We start from the raw sequence: 17,047 nt of genomic DNA on the forward strand, positions 1-17,047 counted from the left end.
AAGAGCACACACCCCATAAAAAAAAACCCCCAAAAAAAAAAAAAAAAAAAAAAAGACTTTTCAGGAAAACAGTGAGTCCTGAGGAGTCCATGGAAACGTGGGAGGGAAAATGGGTCAGGGGCCTGGCAGGAGAGGGCTGGAGAAACAGGATGATCTGGGTGTCCTCGCATGGCACTGAGGTCACCCAGGGAAGGCAGGCAGGTGGAGAGAGAAAAGGCCAAGCCCTGAGTCACACGGGTATCTCAGGAGACTGAGGAGGCAGGAGACTCAGAGTCTGGAGGGTTTCCAAGGAGGGAGAGAGTCAGAGGCTGCGGAGAGGGTGAGTGCGACCAGGACCACAGACTCCGGGAGAGGGACCGACCAGGAAGCCGTGGTGCCCTTGGCAGGGAGGGCCCAGTGGAGGAGGAGGACAGAGAAGCCAGTGGAGAAGGAGCATTGGAGCCACGCCATGGAGCCCCTGAGCTCCCAGGGGACTCCTTTGTCTCCCACGTACCACCCCAGGCCCCAGAAAGGCCCACCATGCTTTCTTCCCCCGCCCACAGCCTGGGGGTGTCAGCCTTTGTGGAAGGGAGGGAAACTGCCCTGCTGAGTGCCTGCTGTGTGCTGGGGGCTGGAGTCTGCCTCGCTCACACCTGAAGGGAGCGCTCCGGGCACCTAGGGCTTTCCCAGCTGCTCAGCAGCATGCTCAGGGCTGGGCCCTGGCCTTCCTGCCTTGCAGGCTGGACTCTTGCTCTCCTCCCTGAGGTCAGATCGGCAAGGTGGGAGGGCTGCGAGAAGGGGAGGTGGGGTGCCTGGGATGCACCCCCAAGGCCAGCGCACATAGCTGGACTGCACTCCCCATAGCCCCACACCCCATGATGCTGTGTGTGGTCACCTGACTCCTAGCGTGGCCCTCCTGTACAGCAGGGTGAGGGGCAGGCTTGGACACTGGGGAGGGGGGGTGGTGGGCAGAGACCAAGGGAACATCTGTGCCCCTGAAAGGCTTTGATGGCCACCCGGAGATGGACCCACACATGTTTTAGAGCTAAGGATGAGCACAGCGAGTCCTGAGCACAGGGCTGTGTATGCAGCTGTGTGCCCAACGGGATGGGCGTGTGATGTAGAGTGTGTGGGAGGGGTCCCGGTGGCTCAGCCTGCCCATTCCACCCCGTCTCTGCAGGAGCCGGATCTGGACCCCGAGCCCATTCTGGAGCTGCCACTGGCCAAGCTGGCCCACAAGTTGCAGACGGAACAGCTGAGTCTGGAGAGTGTCCTCTGCAGCTACTTAGAGCAGGTGGGGTCAGTGGTCAGGGCTCAAACCTAGGCTGCTGGGCTGGATTAGGTGGGTGTCACTTGTCTTTGTTCTACTTGGAGGAGTCGAGGGGTGGGTAGAACTCCGTGCTGCTGCCAGTTACCTGGGAGGGGGCCATTGCAAGTCACCTGTCCCTGCTACTCTGCTCTAAGTCTGGTCGTAGGAGGGGCTGGGGCAACTGAGTGCCTACCCCTGGCCCTGGTCTCATCCAGGCCCCTTGCCTGGTCCCTCCAATGTTGCTCAGGCTCTGAAGGTGCATCAGGAGGTGAACTGCCTGACGGATTTCCTGGAGGAATGTGAGGAGCAACTGCAGATGTTGAAGAAGCTCAAGAAGAGTGAGAGAGGCCTTCTCTACGGAGTCCCCCTGAGCCTCAAGGACCCCTATGACTGCAAAGTGAGCCCTGAGGTGTACCTGCACACGTGTATGCGACTGTGTGTGCATGTGCCACTGAACCTGTGAACATCTCATTGTGTGACAATGGGCCAGTTACGTAATCAAAACTGCATGGCTACAGACAGGCCCCACAGCGCAGTGGTTAAGTGCTGGGCTAGGAGCCAGATCGCACATGGCCGACCTTTGTTTAAATCCCAGTTCCAGCAGCTTGAGTAACACACCAGGCCCTTGTGTATGCAGGCCCCAAATCCTGACAAGATGAAGAAATGGAGGAAAAGGGACTGCAGTGTGGCCATGACACATGGGGGGGGGTGCTTTCCGCTTACTTTCTCTCTCTCTTTTTCTGGTTAGCACACGTGCCCTCCAGCAAGTAAAATGAACAAATAAAACTAAGCAAACAAACTTCACAGCTGGAAAGTGGCAACAGATTTGAACCCAGCTGCCTGGCTCCAAACTTAGCCGTCACGTCCGCCCCCAGCCTGTGAATCCTTACACCAGTGTGCCTGTGTCTTCGGGGGTGCGAGGCTGAATGTGGGTGCAGGGGTAGCTTGGGTGATTCCAGCAGACCCCCAAGGGCTGGAGGTAATGTCCCTTCCCTGCAGGGCCATGACTCTACATGTGGCCTAGCCCAGTTCCTGAAGAAACCTGCAGCCAAGGACGGGGTCATCGTGAAAGTGCTCAAGGCCCAAGGGGCGATTCCCTTTGTGAAGACCAACATCCCTCACACGCTGCTCAGGTCTCTGGAGTGGGCAGGTGGGAGGCTGGGGCTGGGCTGAGAGCCCAGACTCAGAGCAGAGTGGAAGGTGGGGTCACTCAAGCAGACGTCAAGGACGGGGTTCTTGGGTGGGTCCTTTCTGCCCTCTGGCTCTGGCCTCCCTCCTTTCTTTTTCTTTTTCCTTTCTTTCTTTCTTTCTTTTCTTTCTTTTTTTTTTTTTGAGAGGTTTTTGCTGTAAAGATGCGTGCGCTCGCCAGACAGACAGAGAGACAGAGGCAGAGACAGAAATCGAGAAATCACCCTCCAGGGGGGATGGTCACGCCGCAATCCCTTCTCCTCCATTCTCCTCTCGGGATCTTGGGCACGCACGCACACACACCTGGCGTGAGTTTAAGCCACCGGGTCCGGGACTCGAACTGCAGTCGACTACATGGGAGTCCAGCGACATAGCCATTATGCCAACTGCTGGTCACAGGCTCCCTCCTTTTAAAGTGTGGACAGACTGCATGAGTTCGAGGGGCCCATTAGGCTTGGAGGCTCTGTCCGGTCGCATCTCTGTCTGTCCCATGTCTAATTATTCCATTTCTAGCCCAGCTTCTCTCTGGTTTTTCTTGTTCCCTATTCTCTCTCCTCCCCACTCAGTCTTCAGTGTATCTGTTTTTGGGGAGGAACCTGCTCTCTGTTTAGACAGCAGAGCTGTAGGCTCCTTGGTCCTTATTTTGGTAGTCTGGTTGGTGTCTGATCATGCTCTTTTGAGCAGCAACCTGCACTCCAACTTGAAGGAGACCGAGAGACCTCAGTCCCCAGGAGTTCACGGAGCCAAAGAAAGCCTGGGATGGGGGTGGGGACTCCTGAGGGTGGATGGTCTCTATCAGGGCTGGGGGGTCTACCCCAGTTATACTCTCACCTTCCAGTTCCTTTTCTTCTGTTGCCTTTAGCTTTGATTGCAGCAACCCCATCTTTGGTCAGACCTTGAACCCCTTGAACTTGAAGAAAACAAGTGGGGGCTCCTCAGGGGGTGAAGGAGCTCTGCTGGCGAAGAGGGGCTCCATCTTGGGCATGGGCACTGACACAGGTGGCAGCATCCGCATCCCAGCCAGCTTTTGTGGTGTCTATGGCCTCCGGACCACCGGATACCGCCTCAGGTACTCACTGTCTCAGGTATGCAGGTGGTGAGGCGGGCTCAGCCCAGCCTAGAGAACTAGGGGCTGGGCCATAGAGGGGCCTCGCCCACTCATCCATTTTGATTTTTTAGAGATATTTTTGCTATAGGGCATGGGTACTCGCCAGAGAGACAGAGAGAGACAAAGAGACAGAAAGTGAGAAGTTACCCCCCAGGGGGGATGGCCACACCGCAATCCCTTCTCCTCCATTCTCCTCTCGGGATTTTGGGCATGCACGCACACATGTCTGGCACACTCATCAATTTCCAGCTGCCAGCCCAGAACTAGCAGAAGCGGAGTAACGTGGGAGGGCTTCATACAGCTCCTTCCCTAGCCACAGTTAAACGCACCGTGTTTTGTACTGGCAGCAGTGGGCTAGACCTTCCCTTCACTCATTAATTAATCCATTTATTAATTCATTTATCCATGCAGCTACCCATCCACCTACCCTTTCCCTGACTCATTTATCAATCCATCCATTTATCCCTCTATTCATCCTTCATCCAGTCAGCCCTATGCAATCACCAACCCAGTCTCTGTGCATCAATCAATTTCACCATTCATGCACTATTTAATTTATTTGATACTTTTTCATTGAGCGTCTACTCTGTGACAGACACTGTATTAGCTACTCTGGATACACTGGCTAACAAAATAGTTATTCCAGCCCTGTAAAACTTACACACATCCTTCCTTCCACCCATTTATCCATTCATTGCTCATCTATCCATCCGTCTAGCTAGCCAGTCAACCAGCTTTGCGCCCCAGTGAGTGCCCACGCTGTGGTTCCTGTACTTGGGACACAGCACGCTCAGGCCCAGCCCCCCCCCTGCTGTGCTCACACCCAAATGTCAGGAAGTGATCAGGGCCCAAAGCTTGCAGGAACTCCCAAGATGAAGCTGACATTTTGACACAGATTCACTTAAAGCTTGTGCTTTAGACTTGCAGAGGCAGGGCAAGGGGAGAGGAGGCTTCCTGGAGGAGGCAGCATTTGAGCTTGTTTGGAAGGATGGGCACGTGGAGATGGTTGGGACTCTAGAAGGCTGGAAGGCCGGAAGCAGCTAACTTGGCCGGAAGCAGTATGTTTACATGGGAGGACTAGAAGGGGCAGCGATGGAGAGTGATCTTTGAAGGGCAGTGAGGAGAGCAGATTTCATGCTGTGCGTGGAGAGAGCCATGGCAGTGTTGAAGCATCTCCCAGTCCTCTGTGCTGGGCCCTGGGGCAGTGCTTTGACTGAGTGCTCAAGTCTGCTGGCACCCAGGCCCTCTGAGTGCTGACTGGGCTCTGGGTGGGTGGGGTTTTGCAGCTATTCTGGAATTGCCTCTGCTGTCAAGGGCAAGAAATCAGGTAAGGCCCCCCCACCCACCCCCACCCGCCTGTGGCCACACCCATTTAGACAAGCCTGCTGGTCTTTCTCCCAAGGACGTTTCACTCAGTCTTCTCCAGATATATAAGCCCCCAGGTGATAAAGGTATCTGGGGGAGGGGACGAGGGCTCCCACTTGGCCTCCCCTAGTCCAGGGGGCTCTTGCCCCCTGAGAAGGGCTTGTGGCTCTGTAGATCTAATCCTCCCCCCCCACCCCTGCCACTGCTCTCTTCATGCTATACCCCAGAAGAGAGTCTTGCACTGGCCCCGAAACTGCAGGGCCGTCTGCCACCCTACCTGTCTCTGCCCTGACCCAGGACAGCAGCAGGGCATCTTCCTTTGGCCCTGATCATGGCCACTCTGAGGGATCCCCAGAGCAGAAAGAATGCAAAGTGTCGGCCTCCCTCCCCTCTGCACAGTGACCACAGTGGCCGGCCCCATGGCCCGGGACGTGGAGAGCCTGGCGCTGTGCCTGCGAGCCCTGCTGAGTGAGGACATGCACCGGCTGGACCCTACTGTACCCGCCCTGCCCTTCAGGGAGGAGGTGAGCTGGGTGGGGAAGCAGACCTGGGGGCTCCACCCTGCCGCTCCTCATTGACCTGCCTGCCATCTGACCTTGTACCCCGAAGCCTTCCATCCTCATCCCAGAATCCTCCATGGGCTGGCCTCGTAGAGCATCACGTTTTACTGCTGTGCCACCAATGGGCTCCTTCTAGGAACTTGCTGAAGACCCCTGCTATGGCTGCTGGGCTTGGAGCCCTATCTTGGCTCCAGAACCCTTTTCATAGGGCAGTTTCCATCTACCATTCAGCCAACATCCGTTCGGCCAATTCCCTCCCCTGGTCTCAGCATTATCAACCTGTGATCGTTATCTGTCCTCCTCATTTGCCCCTGTGACCTCTCCATCCTCATCCTCTCCTGATTGCTCTTTAGCTTAGGAGATTTGTGTCTAACCATCTACTTACTCACCTGCCCACCCAGTCACCTCCAACATCCATTGATCCGCCCCCCCATCACCTCCAACATCCACTCATCCGCCCACCCGTCACCTCCAACATCCACTCATCATCCGCCCACCCAGTCACCTCCAACATCCATTGATCCGCCCCCCCATCACCTCCAACATCCACTCATCCGCCCACCCGTCACCTCCAACATCCACTCATCATCCGCCCACCCAGTCACCTCCAACATCCATTGATCCGCCCCCCCATCACCTCCAACATCCACTCATCCGCCCACCCGTCACCTCCAACATCCACTCATCATCCGCCCACCCAGTCACCTCCAACATCCATTGATCCGCCCCCCCATCACCTCCAACATCCACTCATCCGCCCACCCGTCACCTCCAACATCCACTCATCATCCGCCCACCCAGTCACCTCCAACATCCATTGATCCGCCCCCCCATCACCTCCAACATCCACTCATCCGCCCACCCGTCACCTCCAACATCCACTCATCATCCGCCCACCCAGTCACCTCCAACATCCATTGATCCGCCCCCCCATCACCTCCAACATCCACTCATCCGCCCACCCGTCACCTCCAACATCCACTCATCATCCGCCCACCCAGTCACCTCCAACATCCATTGATCCGCCCCCCCATCACCTCCAACATCCACTCATCCGCCCACCCGTCACCTCCAACATCCACTCATCATCCGCCCACCCAGTCACCTCCAACATCCATTGATCCGCCCCCCCATCACCTCCAACATCCACTCATCCGCCCACCCGTCACCTCCAACATCCACTCATCATCCGCCCACCCAGTCACCTCCAACATCCATTGATCCGCCCCCCCATCACCTCCAACATCCACTCATCCGCCCACCCGTCACCTCCAACATCCACTCATCATCCGCCCACCCAGTCACCTCCAACATCCATTGATCCGCCCCCCCATCACCTCCAACATCCACTCATCCGCCCACCCGTCACCTCCAACATCCACTCATCATCCGCCCACCCAGTCACCTCCAACATCCATTGATCCGCCCCCCCATCACCTCCAACATCCACTCATCCGCCCACCCGTCACCTCCAACATCCACTCATCATCCGCCCACCCAGTCACCTCCAACATCCATTGATCCGCCCCCCCATCACCTCCAACATCCACTCATCCGCCCACCCGTCACCTCCAACATCCACTCATCATCCGCCCACCCAGTCACCTCCAACATCCATTGATCCGCCCCCCCATCACCTCCAACATCCACTCATCCGCCCACCCGTCACCTCCAACATCCACTCATCATCCGCCCACCCAGTCACCTCCAACATCCATTGATCCGCCCCCCCATCACCTCCAACATCCACTCATCCGCCCACCCGTCACCTCCAACATCCACTCATCATCCGCCCACCCAGTCACCTCCAACATCCATTGATCCGCCCCCCCATCACCTCCAACATCCACTCATCCGCCCACCCGTCACCTCCAACATCCACTCATCATCCGCCCACCCAGTCACCTCCAACATCCATTGATCCGCCCCCCCATCACCTCCAACATCCACTCATCCGCCCACCCGTCACCTCCAACATCCACTCATCATCCGCCCACCCAGTCACCTCCAACATCCATTGATCCGCCCCCCCATCACCTCCAACATCCACTCATCCGCCCACCCGTCACCTCCAACATCCACTCATCATCCGCCCACCCAGTCACCTCCAACATCCATTGATCCGCCCCCCCATCACCTCCAACATCCACTCATCCGCCCACCCAGTCACCTCCAACATCCACTCATCCGCCCACCCAGTCACCTCCAACATCCACTCACCCGCCCACCCAGTCACCTCCAACGTCCACTCATCCGCCCACCCGTGTATATACTCAACTTTCTGCCCGTTCTCCCACCCACCATCTCACTCATGAATCTCTCCCTTGCATTCATCCAATCCAGCCATCTCCCCATCCATTTCTCTTACAGGGGCTTCCTCAGAGCACCTAGAGCCTGGAGAGTATTCAGGGAACCCCCCAGGGATTCTTGGGGAGTCCCTGTGGATTCCTCCTAGGTAGAACAGCTATGGCCCTCTGCCCTGTCCTACACGTCTGGTTCCTGGAGAGGGTGAGGCCACCTTTTCCCCAGCCAGTCTCCCCTCTCAAGCCCCACCCAAACCCTTGTGCCCCCAGGTGTACTCCAGTAAGGAGCCCCTTCGAATCGGCTACTATCAATCCGATGGCTACACCCAGCCATCCCCGAGCATGGTCAGGGCTGTGCATCTCACTACCAGGCTCCTCCAGGAGGCAGGACATCAGGTAGGCTCCCCTAGCCCTTCAGGGGCGAGAGACTGGACCTGTGCTAGGACAATGGACTGGGCCATCTTCAGACAAAAAGGAGCTTGCTGAATTTGTGCTGCTGAGGTCATTGCATTCCCCTAAGCTTCCTGGAGAAGACCAATGGGAAGAGGAGGGGAGGATGAGGCCCACACTGTAAAAACGTATCAAGATTTTGAGCCTTCTTTCTGAGTGGTGGAGGCGCAGGAACTCATTCCTGTAAGTCCTTTAGCCTGGATCTCTTGCTTCCATCAAATGACTCTCTGTTGAAAATCCCACCCCTACCTCCGCTGCCCCCAGTGGCTTGTCCTGGCCCCACCTCCCCTTGAGAATTGCTGACTGGCTGCACACTGCTATGAGAGCTTGGGCCTGTCTCTTATCCTCCCCCAGTCTGTTTTCCACCATGGGATGGCCATGAAGGTTAAATGGGCTTCCATAGGCAAGGCCCCTGTGCTGGCTGGACCACAGAGACGCACAGGAGAAGCGAGGGTTGCTCCAGTCTTGCCCTATCCACGGCGTGGGGCTGAGGGAGTGGGCCTGGTAGGAGGAGGGCAGCTACACAGGCGCCCCATACCCTGCTGAGGAGCTGAGGGAGATGGCTATCACAGGTGACGTGGCTGCCCTTCCTCCAGTCCTGGGGGATGCAGAGAGGGAACAGGGCAGGTGGGAGGAGCTGCAGCCCTCACTGGGCTTCTGTCCCCACAGATGGTCCCCTTTACCATTCCTCGGATAGAGCACGCCATTCAAGACCTGTACACAGGGGGCCTGTTTGCCGATGGTGGGGCCACGCTTCTGGAGAAGCTGTACGTCTGTGAGGATTCAGGGACATAGCGTGGTGCAAACAGGGTTGGGGGAGAGTTTGGAGCCAAGCCGAGCCTCAGGAGGCGAGCTGGGGCCTGGGGTAACAAGGCAAAAGCCCTGTCTTAGGACACGCGTGTTTGGCAGGGAGGTGGTGGGAGCAGAGTGCTTCTTTGGGTCTGATCTCCTTGTGGCTTTTCTACGGAAAGGGAGTCAAGTGGGGACAGGGAGTCCAATGGCTGAAAGAGTGACTGACTTGATATGTGGCTGCTTCCTCAGAAAGGGGGACATCGTGGATCCCAGCATGAAGGGGTTAGTCAGCCTGTTCCGCCTGCCAGGCTCTCTCAAGAGTTTCTTGGCCAGTATTCTCAAGTACATAGTAAGTGTGGGTACTGAGGGAGGAATTCAGAGGGGTGGATGGCGCCAGAGGGGAAGGGGCTCTGTAGAGGGAGGGGACTGACAGAAGGAATGAGGTGGGGTCAGATAGGAGGACGAGGCCCGGAAAATGGTGGTGGCTCAGAGATGGATTCTAAAAGAGGAAGAAGAAATAAAGGAGGGACCAGCCCTTGACATAATGGCTATGTTGCCGGACTCCCGTGTAGTTGACCACAGTTCGAGTCCCAGACCCAGTGGCTTAAACTCACGCCAGGTACATATGCATGCGTGCCCAGATCCTGAGAGGAGAATGGAGGAGAGGGGATTGTGGTGTGGCCATCCCCCCTGGGGGGAGAGCGTGATTTCTCATTCTGTTTCTCTGTTTTTCTGGCAAGCGCATGCACCCTATAGCTAAAAATACTCTCAAAAGAAAAAAAAAAAAAGAAAAAAGAAAAGAAAGAAAAAAGAAAAGAAAAGAAGGGAGAGGGACAGGCACTCTTGGAGATGGGGAGGCAGCTCAGAGAGATGGAAGAGGATATAGAAGCTAATGGGGACCTTGATGAGGAGCAGACAGCTTCATGACAGTGTACTGAGAGGGACTGTCCTTCCGGGACCCTGTCCTGGGCAGGCGGCTCTTCCTCTGTGATTCCTGAAGTTGGTCTCCCCCTCTCATCTCATCTGTAGGCTCCCCGAGTGAGCCAGGGTCTTAAAGAGCTTCGTGGAGTGAGGTGAGTGAAACTTGTCAGGTCCAGCTTCTCCAGGGCTATCCTTGGGGTGGTGGGAACTGTGGGAAGGGCCCATGGCAGGAGGGTCATAGCGTTAGTGACCATGACAGGAGAGTCTATTTGTACTCTGATGAGGGTGTTAGGGCCATACCCTACGCTAGGGTGAAATTTAGCCTTTCAATTGGTATTGAGATTGGAGTTGATCTGGAGTTAAGATCTGCACTGAGGCTAGAAGGGACTAAGCTGAGGTAAACATGGGGCTGAAGTTGAGATAAAGTTTAGGCGTGGGTCGAGCTGAGGACTGAGGCATCTTAGCTGTGGGACAAGACACGGGGCCACTCCTAGCCCATCTGCTGACTTGTGGCCTGCACTGGGGCCAGACCTTACCTTTGGGTGTCATATCCTAGGGAACCTTTCTGTGCTAACCTTTGAACTTCTCAGCATCTTCCTCATTCCCCCAGGACACCGAAGAGACTGTGGGAGCAACACACAGCAGTGGAGGTGACACATGTCTGGGAGGACCTGAAAGGGAACTGGGACAGCAGGGACCTGGGCAGTGACCTAATCAGCCAAATAGGGGCGTCTCTCTCTCTGGCCTGTAGGGTAGGCCCAGCTGGACCTGGATGGGGAGGTTTGGTGACCTGAGAGGTTAATCTTGTCCATGTCCCTAAAGCCAGAATGACTCATTGTCCCCAAATCATTGCAGCTTGAGATTCTTCTTCCCTACCCCACACGTCGACCCCTGGGAAGACCCTGACCCTCCCCAGGTATCCCAGTCTGCAGCTTGTGGGCCGGGAATTCTCCCTGTTGCCTAGCCCAGCTCTATATGGCAGTCTGTCACCTTCTCTGGCAAACAGTAACCTCTGGTGGGCCTACCCCTGCCCCCACTGTCCCTGCAGAAATACCAGCAAGAATTCATAGCCAAGTGGAGGTCCCTGGACCTGGATGTGCTTCTGGCACCAGCTCTGGGCCCTGCCTTCTACATAAGCTTTCCTGCCAAAGCATCAGGTGAGAGGGCACTGGCTTCTGGTGGGCTTCAGTTCGAGAGTTCAGGACCCCTGAGTCCACCACAGCCTCTGTGCCTTGACCTCTGTCTCCATTTACTGTTTACATTTTTTCCTTGAGAGAAACATCAGATACATAGATTCACCATTTTAAAGTGTAAAATTCAGCGGTTTTCAGTCTTTCAGAATATCATGCAACTACCACCACTATCTAATTCCAGAATATTTCTATCACCCTGAAAAAAACCCTTGTACCTGTTAGCAATCAATTCCCATTCATTTTTTTAAAAAGTGTATTTTGGGCCAACAGATGGCATAGTGGTTAGGGTGGTGGATCCCACATGGCTGACTCTGAGGTTCAAATCCCAGACTTGGTGGCTTGAAAATACAATAGGCATGTGGGCATATGTATCCAAAAATCTTGAGAGAAGAATGTAAGAGAAGGGATTGCAGTGTGGTCATCCCCAAGCCCCCCTGGGGTGGGGGTGGTTTCTCTCTCTCTCTCTGGCAAGTGTACACTCCCTATAGCAAAAACAACACCAACAATGAGAAATCTATTTCTTCCATGAGTGACAGAGGGACAGCACCCCCAACAGGGTCTTGGCACTGCGATCCCCTCGCAGCCTCAGCAGCCCAGGTTGTGGGCACGTCTGTTCCCAGCAGACACAGGGCTCTGGATGTGAACCAGTAATCTTCTCTAGTGGTCCACTCACAAAGCACCTCACTGCTGCCGTGCCACCATCTCATCCCTCCATTCACTTTTCTCTTTCTTTCCTTAAAAAATTTGCTAGAGGGCATGTGTGCCTGATGATGAGAGAGAGAGAGAGAGAGGGAGGGAGAGAGAGAAAGTGAGAGAGCACCCCCCATGGGGCACGGCCACACCGTTCTCAATTTCTCTTTTCAGGATTTTGGGTACACATGCACACATGCCTGGCATGTTTTTCAAGTTGCCAGGTCCAGGACTCAAACCACCTGGTCAGCCATGTGGGATCCAGTTGCCTTAACCATCATGCCCTTGGTTGGCTCACCCATTTATTAACATGCTCTCTGCTGCCCTCACATCAAAAGGTGTCTTTGGCCCAGTGCAGAGTCTAGGTCCTCCCTGGGTCCTGTCCACAGGTGCTGATCTCAGGGGCTGCTCAGTGCAGGATGAAACCAACTTTCAACTCAAAGCCTCGACTCCTCTCCCTTGATCTTAAGAACATGTCCCCTGGGCCAGCAGATGGCATGCAAATTGGGGCAGCTGGGTCCCCTATGCCTGACTGTGCAATTTGAGTCCTGGACCCAGCAGCTTGAGAACCATGTTGGGAGCATGTGTGTGAATGCCCCAAATCCTGAGAGGAGGATGGAGAAGGGATTGCAGCATGGCCCTCCCCCCTGTCTCTCACTGGTGAGTGCATGTGCCTCATCACAAAACTTAAAAAAAAGAAAAAAAAAAGACATCCCCCATCCCCACCCCATAGGGGCTAGGCAAAGGCACACCCCACGCCTGCTGGCCCTACACAGGGCTGCACTGCACAGGAAGGCACCAGCTGAACCTTCGGCCACGTCTAGCTGTGCAGCCACCTTGCCTGGCTGCCGCCTTGATTCGTACCCGGTTTGCAGGGCACAAGGGTGCACAACGGGGGTACCGATTCAGGGAATCAGCAATGCAGAGAGGTCGGTCAGAACAGTGCCAGCATTAAGGTGTCCACAAAGCTGGGTTACTCCTTCCCCTCTACCCGGGGAGAGCTGGAGGCTCTTCTCAGGACAAGTCCTGGCACCCGACCCACCTGTCCAGGGCCAGAGGGCTGCAGTTCCCAGAAGGGGTGGGAGGGGGCGCCCACCTACATTCCTTCCGTCTGAGTCTGTGGGACTGATGATCTCCCTGGTTTATCTGATAATCTCCTGGGTTTATCTGAATCTTCCTGCAGAGAGCTCGTCCTACATGTCCCTGTACAACGTCCTGAACTTCCCTGTGGGCGTGGTGCCTGTCACCACCGTGACACCACAGGATGAGGAGGAGCTGGCCTTCTACAAGGGCTACTACGGAGATAATACTGACCAGAATTTCCGTGAGGTCAGTGTCCTTCGCCATACCTCTCCTGTCGGGGTGCAAACCAGGGCTGATTCTCGCCTGCCTCAGTTCAGGGTGGTGGTGGCAGGGGCAGGTCAGTCATTCCTAGTGTTTACCTTTTATCACTTTGGCCACCGTGTTACCTCAACCCTGAGGGCACACCATCTTACCCCTCCTGCCAGCCCTGACCTTGTCAGGGAAGAAGGCTTTGCAAAACCAGCTGTCGACTGGGCACTTGTGTAGAGAAAGTGAATCCCAGCGGCAGGGAGAGTGGAGCAAGCAAAAGCCCCTGGGCCAGAGCTCACTGGGTACCTGGGCTGGGCATTGCCATTCTCAGGGTCTCGGTATCTCCTCCAGGAAAACATAGGCTTATGCTAAAGGTTAAATAAAATAAAGAGAGTGAAGCAATTAGTGCGAGGCCTTATGGATAGGGAGTGTTCAATAAATGCTACTAATTCGGAAGTGGTTTCATAAAAGGAATTATTCCCATGGGCCTATTTAACTGCAGTGTCTAAAATCACACCACCGTCTTTGGCAAAAGAAAGAGAAGGAAAGAGAAAGGCTTGAATGCATGCATGCATCGGAGTCGGATGTGAAGTGACTTCCTTTTCCTGGAAATTGATTTTAGTGCTAGGATTCCCCAGTAGAAGGGCAGGCCTGAAGTAACAGTGATGACACAATGTCACGTGTCTTAAGCTCTTACTCTGTTCCAGGAGCTGTTAAAAATACTATGTATATATTACATCATTAAAGCCCATCACTGTCCCACAAGGTGTTACAAATGAGGCACTGAAGATAGGGACAGATTAAAGGACTAAAGCCACACAGCCAGTTGAAGTGGAGGAGCCAGGACCTAAAGCCAGGCGATCTGGTTGCAGAGACGGAGGCAAACAAGGGCTTATAGGATCTCATCGTCATAAAGCAATGAAACATGTTTGAATTCCTACAAGTGTGTGTGGATTTCACAGCGGACTCAGGCTTGGCCTCCATGTTCCTGGGGCCAAGGCAATGCTTTCACTGCAGGAGTGTAACCAGGCTCTGGGCCTTCTCTCCCTTGTGGAAACAGTGCCTCGATGCTCGGTTTTACACTACACCCTTACAGTCCGCATTCTTAACCTTGGAGAACTATAGGCAAAATCAGGACAGTTTTTTCGGGTTTCACCCAGAGCTGGGGAAACCTTGAACTCAGAGATCCAGAATTTCTTTATGTCACGATAGGTTGGGGATGAGATACGCTTAAGGCATAAACTAGGCCTGTCCTTGGTACAGAGACCCAGAACGGCATGGAGAGAAGGGCAGGGCAAGGGCCTGTGTGAGGAGGCAGGCTCTGAGTTCCTGTACCCTCTGCCCGCAGGCGGTAAAAGGATCCGTGGCACTTCCGGTGGCTGTGCAGTGTGTGGCCTTGCCTTGGGAAGAGGAGCTGTGTCTCCGGTTCATGAAGGAGGTGGAGACCTTGGTCAAGAACCACAAGGGGGACTAGCAGATGGCATAATGGTTACATTGCTGGTCTCCCACGTGGTCAACCATGGTTTGAGTCCTGGACCCAATGGATTCAAACTCACACTGGGCATGTGCCCAAAATCCTGAGGAGAATGGAGAAAAAGGGAATGTGGCATGGCCATCTTTCTGGGGCAGTGTGATTTCTCGCTTTCTGTTTCTCTCTGTCTCTGGCTCTCTGGTGGGCATACCTGCCCTATAAGAAAAAAAAATTCTTTTAAAAATAAAAAAGGGAATCCAAGTTACAAGCCACTATTCCTGGAGACCTTCCTAGATCCTCATCCAAGTCAGCTCCTGATGCCCCATCCTTCTCATGAGTACTGTATCTTGTGTCCCCTCCCACAGGAAATCCACCAGATTCCTGTTCTTTGTGGTACCTCTGTGTGGATGCTCAGTATACCCCAGATTAGTCCTAGGTGGGTAGGCGGGGAGGGCTCAATAAACATGTTCTGACTGGCTGGCCAGCCTGGCGACTGCTAGTCTGTGTGTGGGGGGAGTGTCGCCTTGCGATGACCTCTATTCCAGCTTCTCTCTACCACGTCACCTGCCAGATACTGTTCCAGAAGGAAAGGAACAGAAAACACTGCCCCAGAAGGGAAACTGACAGGACCCCAAACTGAGAGGCTTGAGCCCTGCATCCAAGCCCTGATCCTGCCACTGGCTTACTGTGCCATGTTGGGATGCACTGCCCCTCTCTGGACTTCAGTTTTCTGACCTGCAGATAGAGAGGGTTAGATTTGATGAGGTCCATGGTCCATTCTGTGAGCTGCGATTCTTAGGCACTTCCCTGATCAAGAGCTTGCCATGGCTCCCACTGATGTCTAGAGAAAGTTCCAGAGAGGAAGGCCAAGGCTGTGGAACCCAGTCTGAGCAGATCCTGGATTAGCCTTCCTTGATCCCTCCATCCCCTCGCCATGGTCTCCCCTTCATCTGAGCTCCCTTGAGGCCCTCCCTCACCAAAACTTTCCCATTCCCTGTCCCATTCCTCTTCGCAGCCCTACTTCTGGTCCAAAAACCAAGCTAAAGAACTCATGCCTCCCTATGCTTGATTAAAGACCTGGTGATAATGTCTCAATCCACCATCCTGCTGAGTACCTTCTGAACACAAATGGTGGCATTTCGGGCAGAAAAAGGCCACAGTTAAAAGACTTTAACTGCAATGAAGATCCTGGAGTCACACCAGAGGGGCAGCCTTTTCTCTGCCTACCATTGAAGGAGCCATTCAGGTCGTCCAGGTGCAGGGTCACCAGGGCTGTTGCTAATCTCCCTGTGGCTTCCCCTGTCTCCAATACCAACACAGAGTTTTAGATCCCTGATGGAACAAGAGCCTCAGGGCTTGGAGGGTTCCTGCCCTATTCTCCCTGCCGGTAAGATAAAGGCCTAAGAGGCTTGGAAAGAGTAGGAGGTGGAAAGGGTCTCTACCTCCTGTGCCGCTGCTTCCTGCGTTTCACGCAGACTGCAACAGTCTGGGCACCAGGGGGCAGCGTTGAGCTTCACACAGCCCAGGCAGCCATTGCAGTTTTTTCGGGTTTCACCCAGAGCTGGGGAAACCTTGAACTCAGAGATCCAGAATTTCTTTATGTCACGATAGGTTGGGGATGAGATACGCTTAAGGCATAAACTAGGCCTGTCCTTGGTACAGAGACCCAGAACGGCATGGAGAGAAGGGCAGGGCAAGGGCCTGTGTGAGGAGGCAGGCTCTGAGTTCCTGTACCCTCTGCCCGCAGGCGGTAAAAGGATCCGTGGCACTTCCGGTGGCTGTGCAGTGTGTGGCCTTGCCTTGGGAAGAGGAGCTGTGTCTCCGGTTCATGAAGGAGGTGGAGACCTTGGTCAAGAACCACAAGGGGGACTAGCAGATGGCATAATGGTTACATTGCTGGTCTCCCACGTGGTCAACCATGGTTTGAGTCCTGGACCCAATGGATTCAAACTCACACTGGGCATGTGCCCAAAATCCTGAGGAGAATGGAGAAAAAGGGAATGTGGCATGGCCATCTTTCTGGGGCAGTGTGATTTCTCGCTTTCTGTTTCTCTCTGTCTCTGGCTCTCTGGTGGGCATACCTGCCCTATAAGAAAAAAAAATTCTTTTAAAAATAAAAAAGGGAATCCAAGTTACAAGCCACTATTCCTGGAGACCTTCCTAGATCCTCATCCAAGTCAGCTCCTGATGCCCCATCCTTCTCATGAGTACTGTATCTTGTGTCCCCTCCCACAGGAAATCCACCAGATTCCTGTTCTTTGTGGTACCTCTGTGTGGATGCTCAGTATACCCCAGATTAGTCCTAGGTGGGTAGGCGGGGAGGGCTCAATAAACATGTTCTGACTGGCTGGCCAGCCTGGCGACTGCTAGTCTGTGTGTGGGGGGA

At 54.5% G+C, this 17,047-nt stretch overlaps 1 protein-coding gene across 1 annotated transcript in view; it reads left to right on the top strand.

Annotated features, from left to right (window-relative positions):
- LOC102498736 (vitamin D3 hydroxylase-associated protein-like) overlaps positions 1-14,705 on the top strand; it is a 22,453-nt gene extending 7,748 nt beyond the window's left edge. The window contains exons 2-15 of the mRNA XM_027766598.1: positions 1,160-1,273; positions 1,536-1,685; positions 2,288-2,421; positions 3,339-3,545; positions 4,871-4,911; positions 5,349-5,473; positions 8,083-8,208; positions 8,932-9,029; positions 9,304-9,403; positions 10,084-10,127; positions 10,586-10,625; positions 11,024-11,132; positions 13,042-13,187; positions 14,539-14,705. Of these exons, the coding sequence (XP_027622399.1) occupies positions 1,160-1,273; positions 1,536-1,685; positions 2,288-2,421; positions 3,339-3,545; positions 4,871-4,911; positions 5,349-5,473; positions 8,083-8,208; positions 8,932-9,029; positions 9,304-9,403; positions 10,084-10,127; positions 10,586-10,625; positions 11,024-11,132; positions 13,042-13,187; positions 14,539-14,664 (1,560 nt within the window). The 3' untranslated portion in view covers positions 14,665-14,705. The remainder of the gene's footprint in view (positions 1-1,159; positions 1,274-1,535; positions 1,686-2,287; positions 2,422-3,338; positions 3,546-4,870; positions 4,912-5,348; positions 5,474-8,082; positions 8,209-8,931; positions 9,030-9,303; positions 9,404-10,083; positions 10,128-10,585; positions 10,626-11,023; positions 11,133-13,041; positions 13,188-14,538) is intronic.
- The last annotated feature ends 2,342 nt before the right edge of the window (positions 14,706-17,047 follow it).

Source organism: Tupaia chinensis, unplaced genomic scaffold (assembly GCF_000334495.1).
Source record: "Tupaia chinensis unplaced genomic scaffold, TupChi_1.0 Scaffold143599_1, whole genome shotgun sequence".
Lineage (NCBI taxonomy): Eukaryota > Metazoa > Chordata > Mammalia > Scandentia > Tupaiidae > Tupaia > Tupaia belangeri.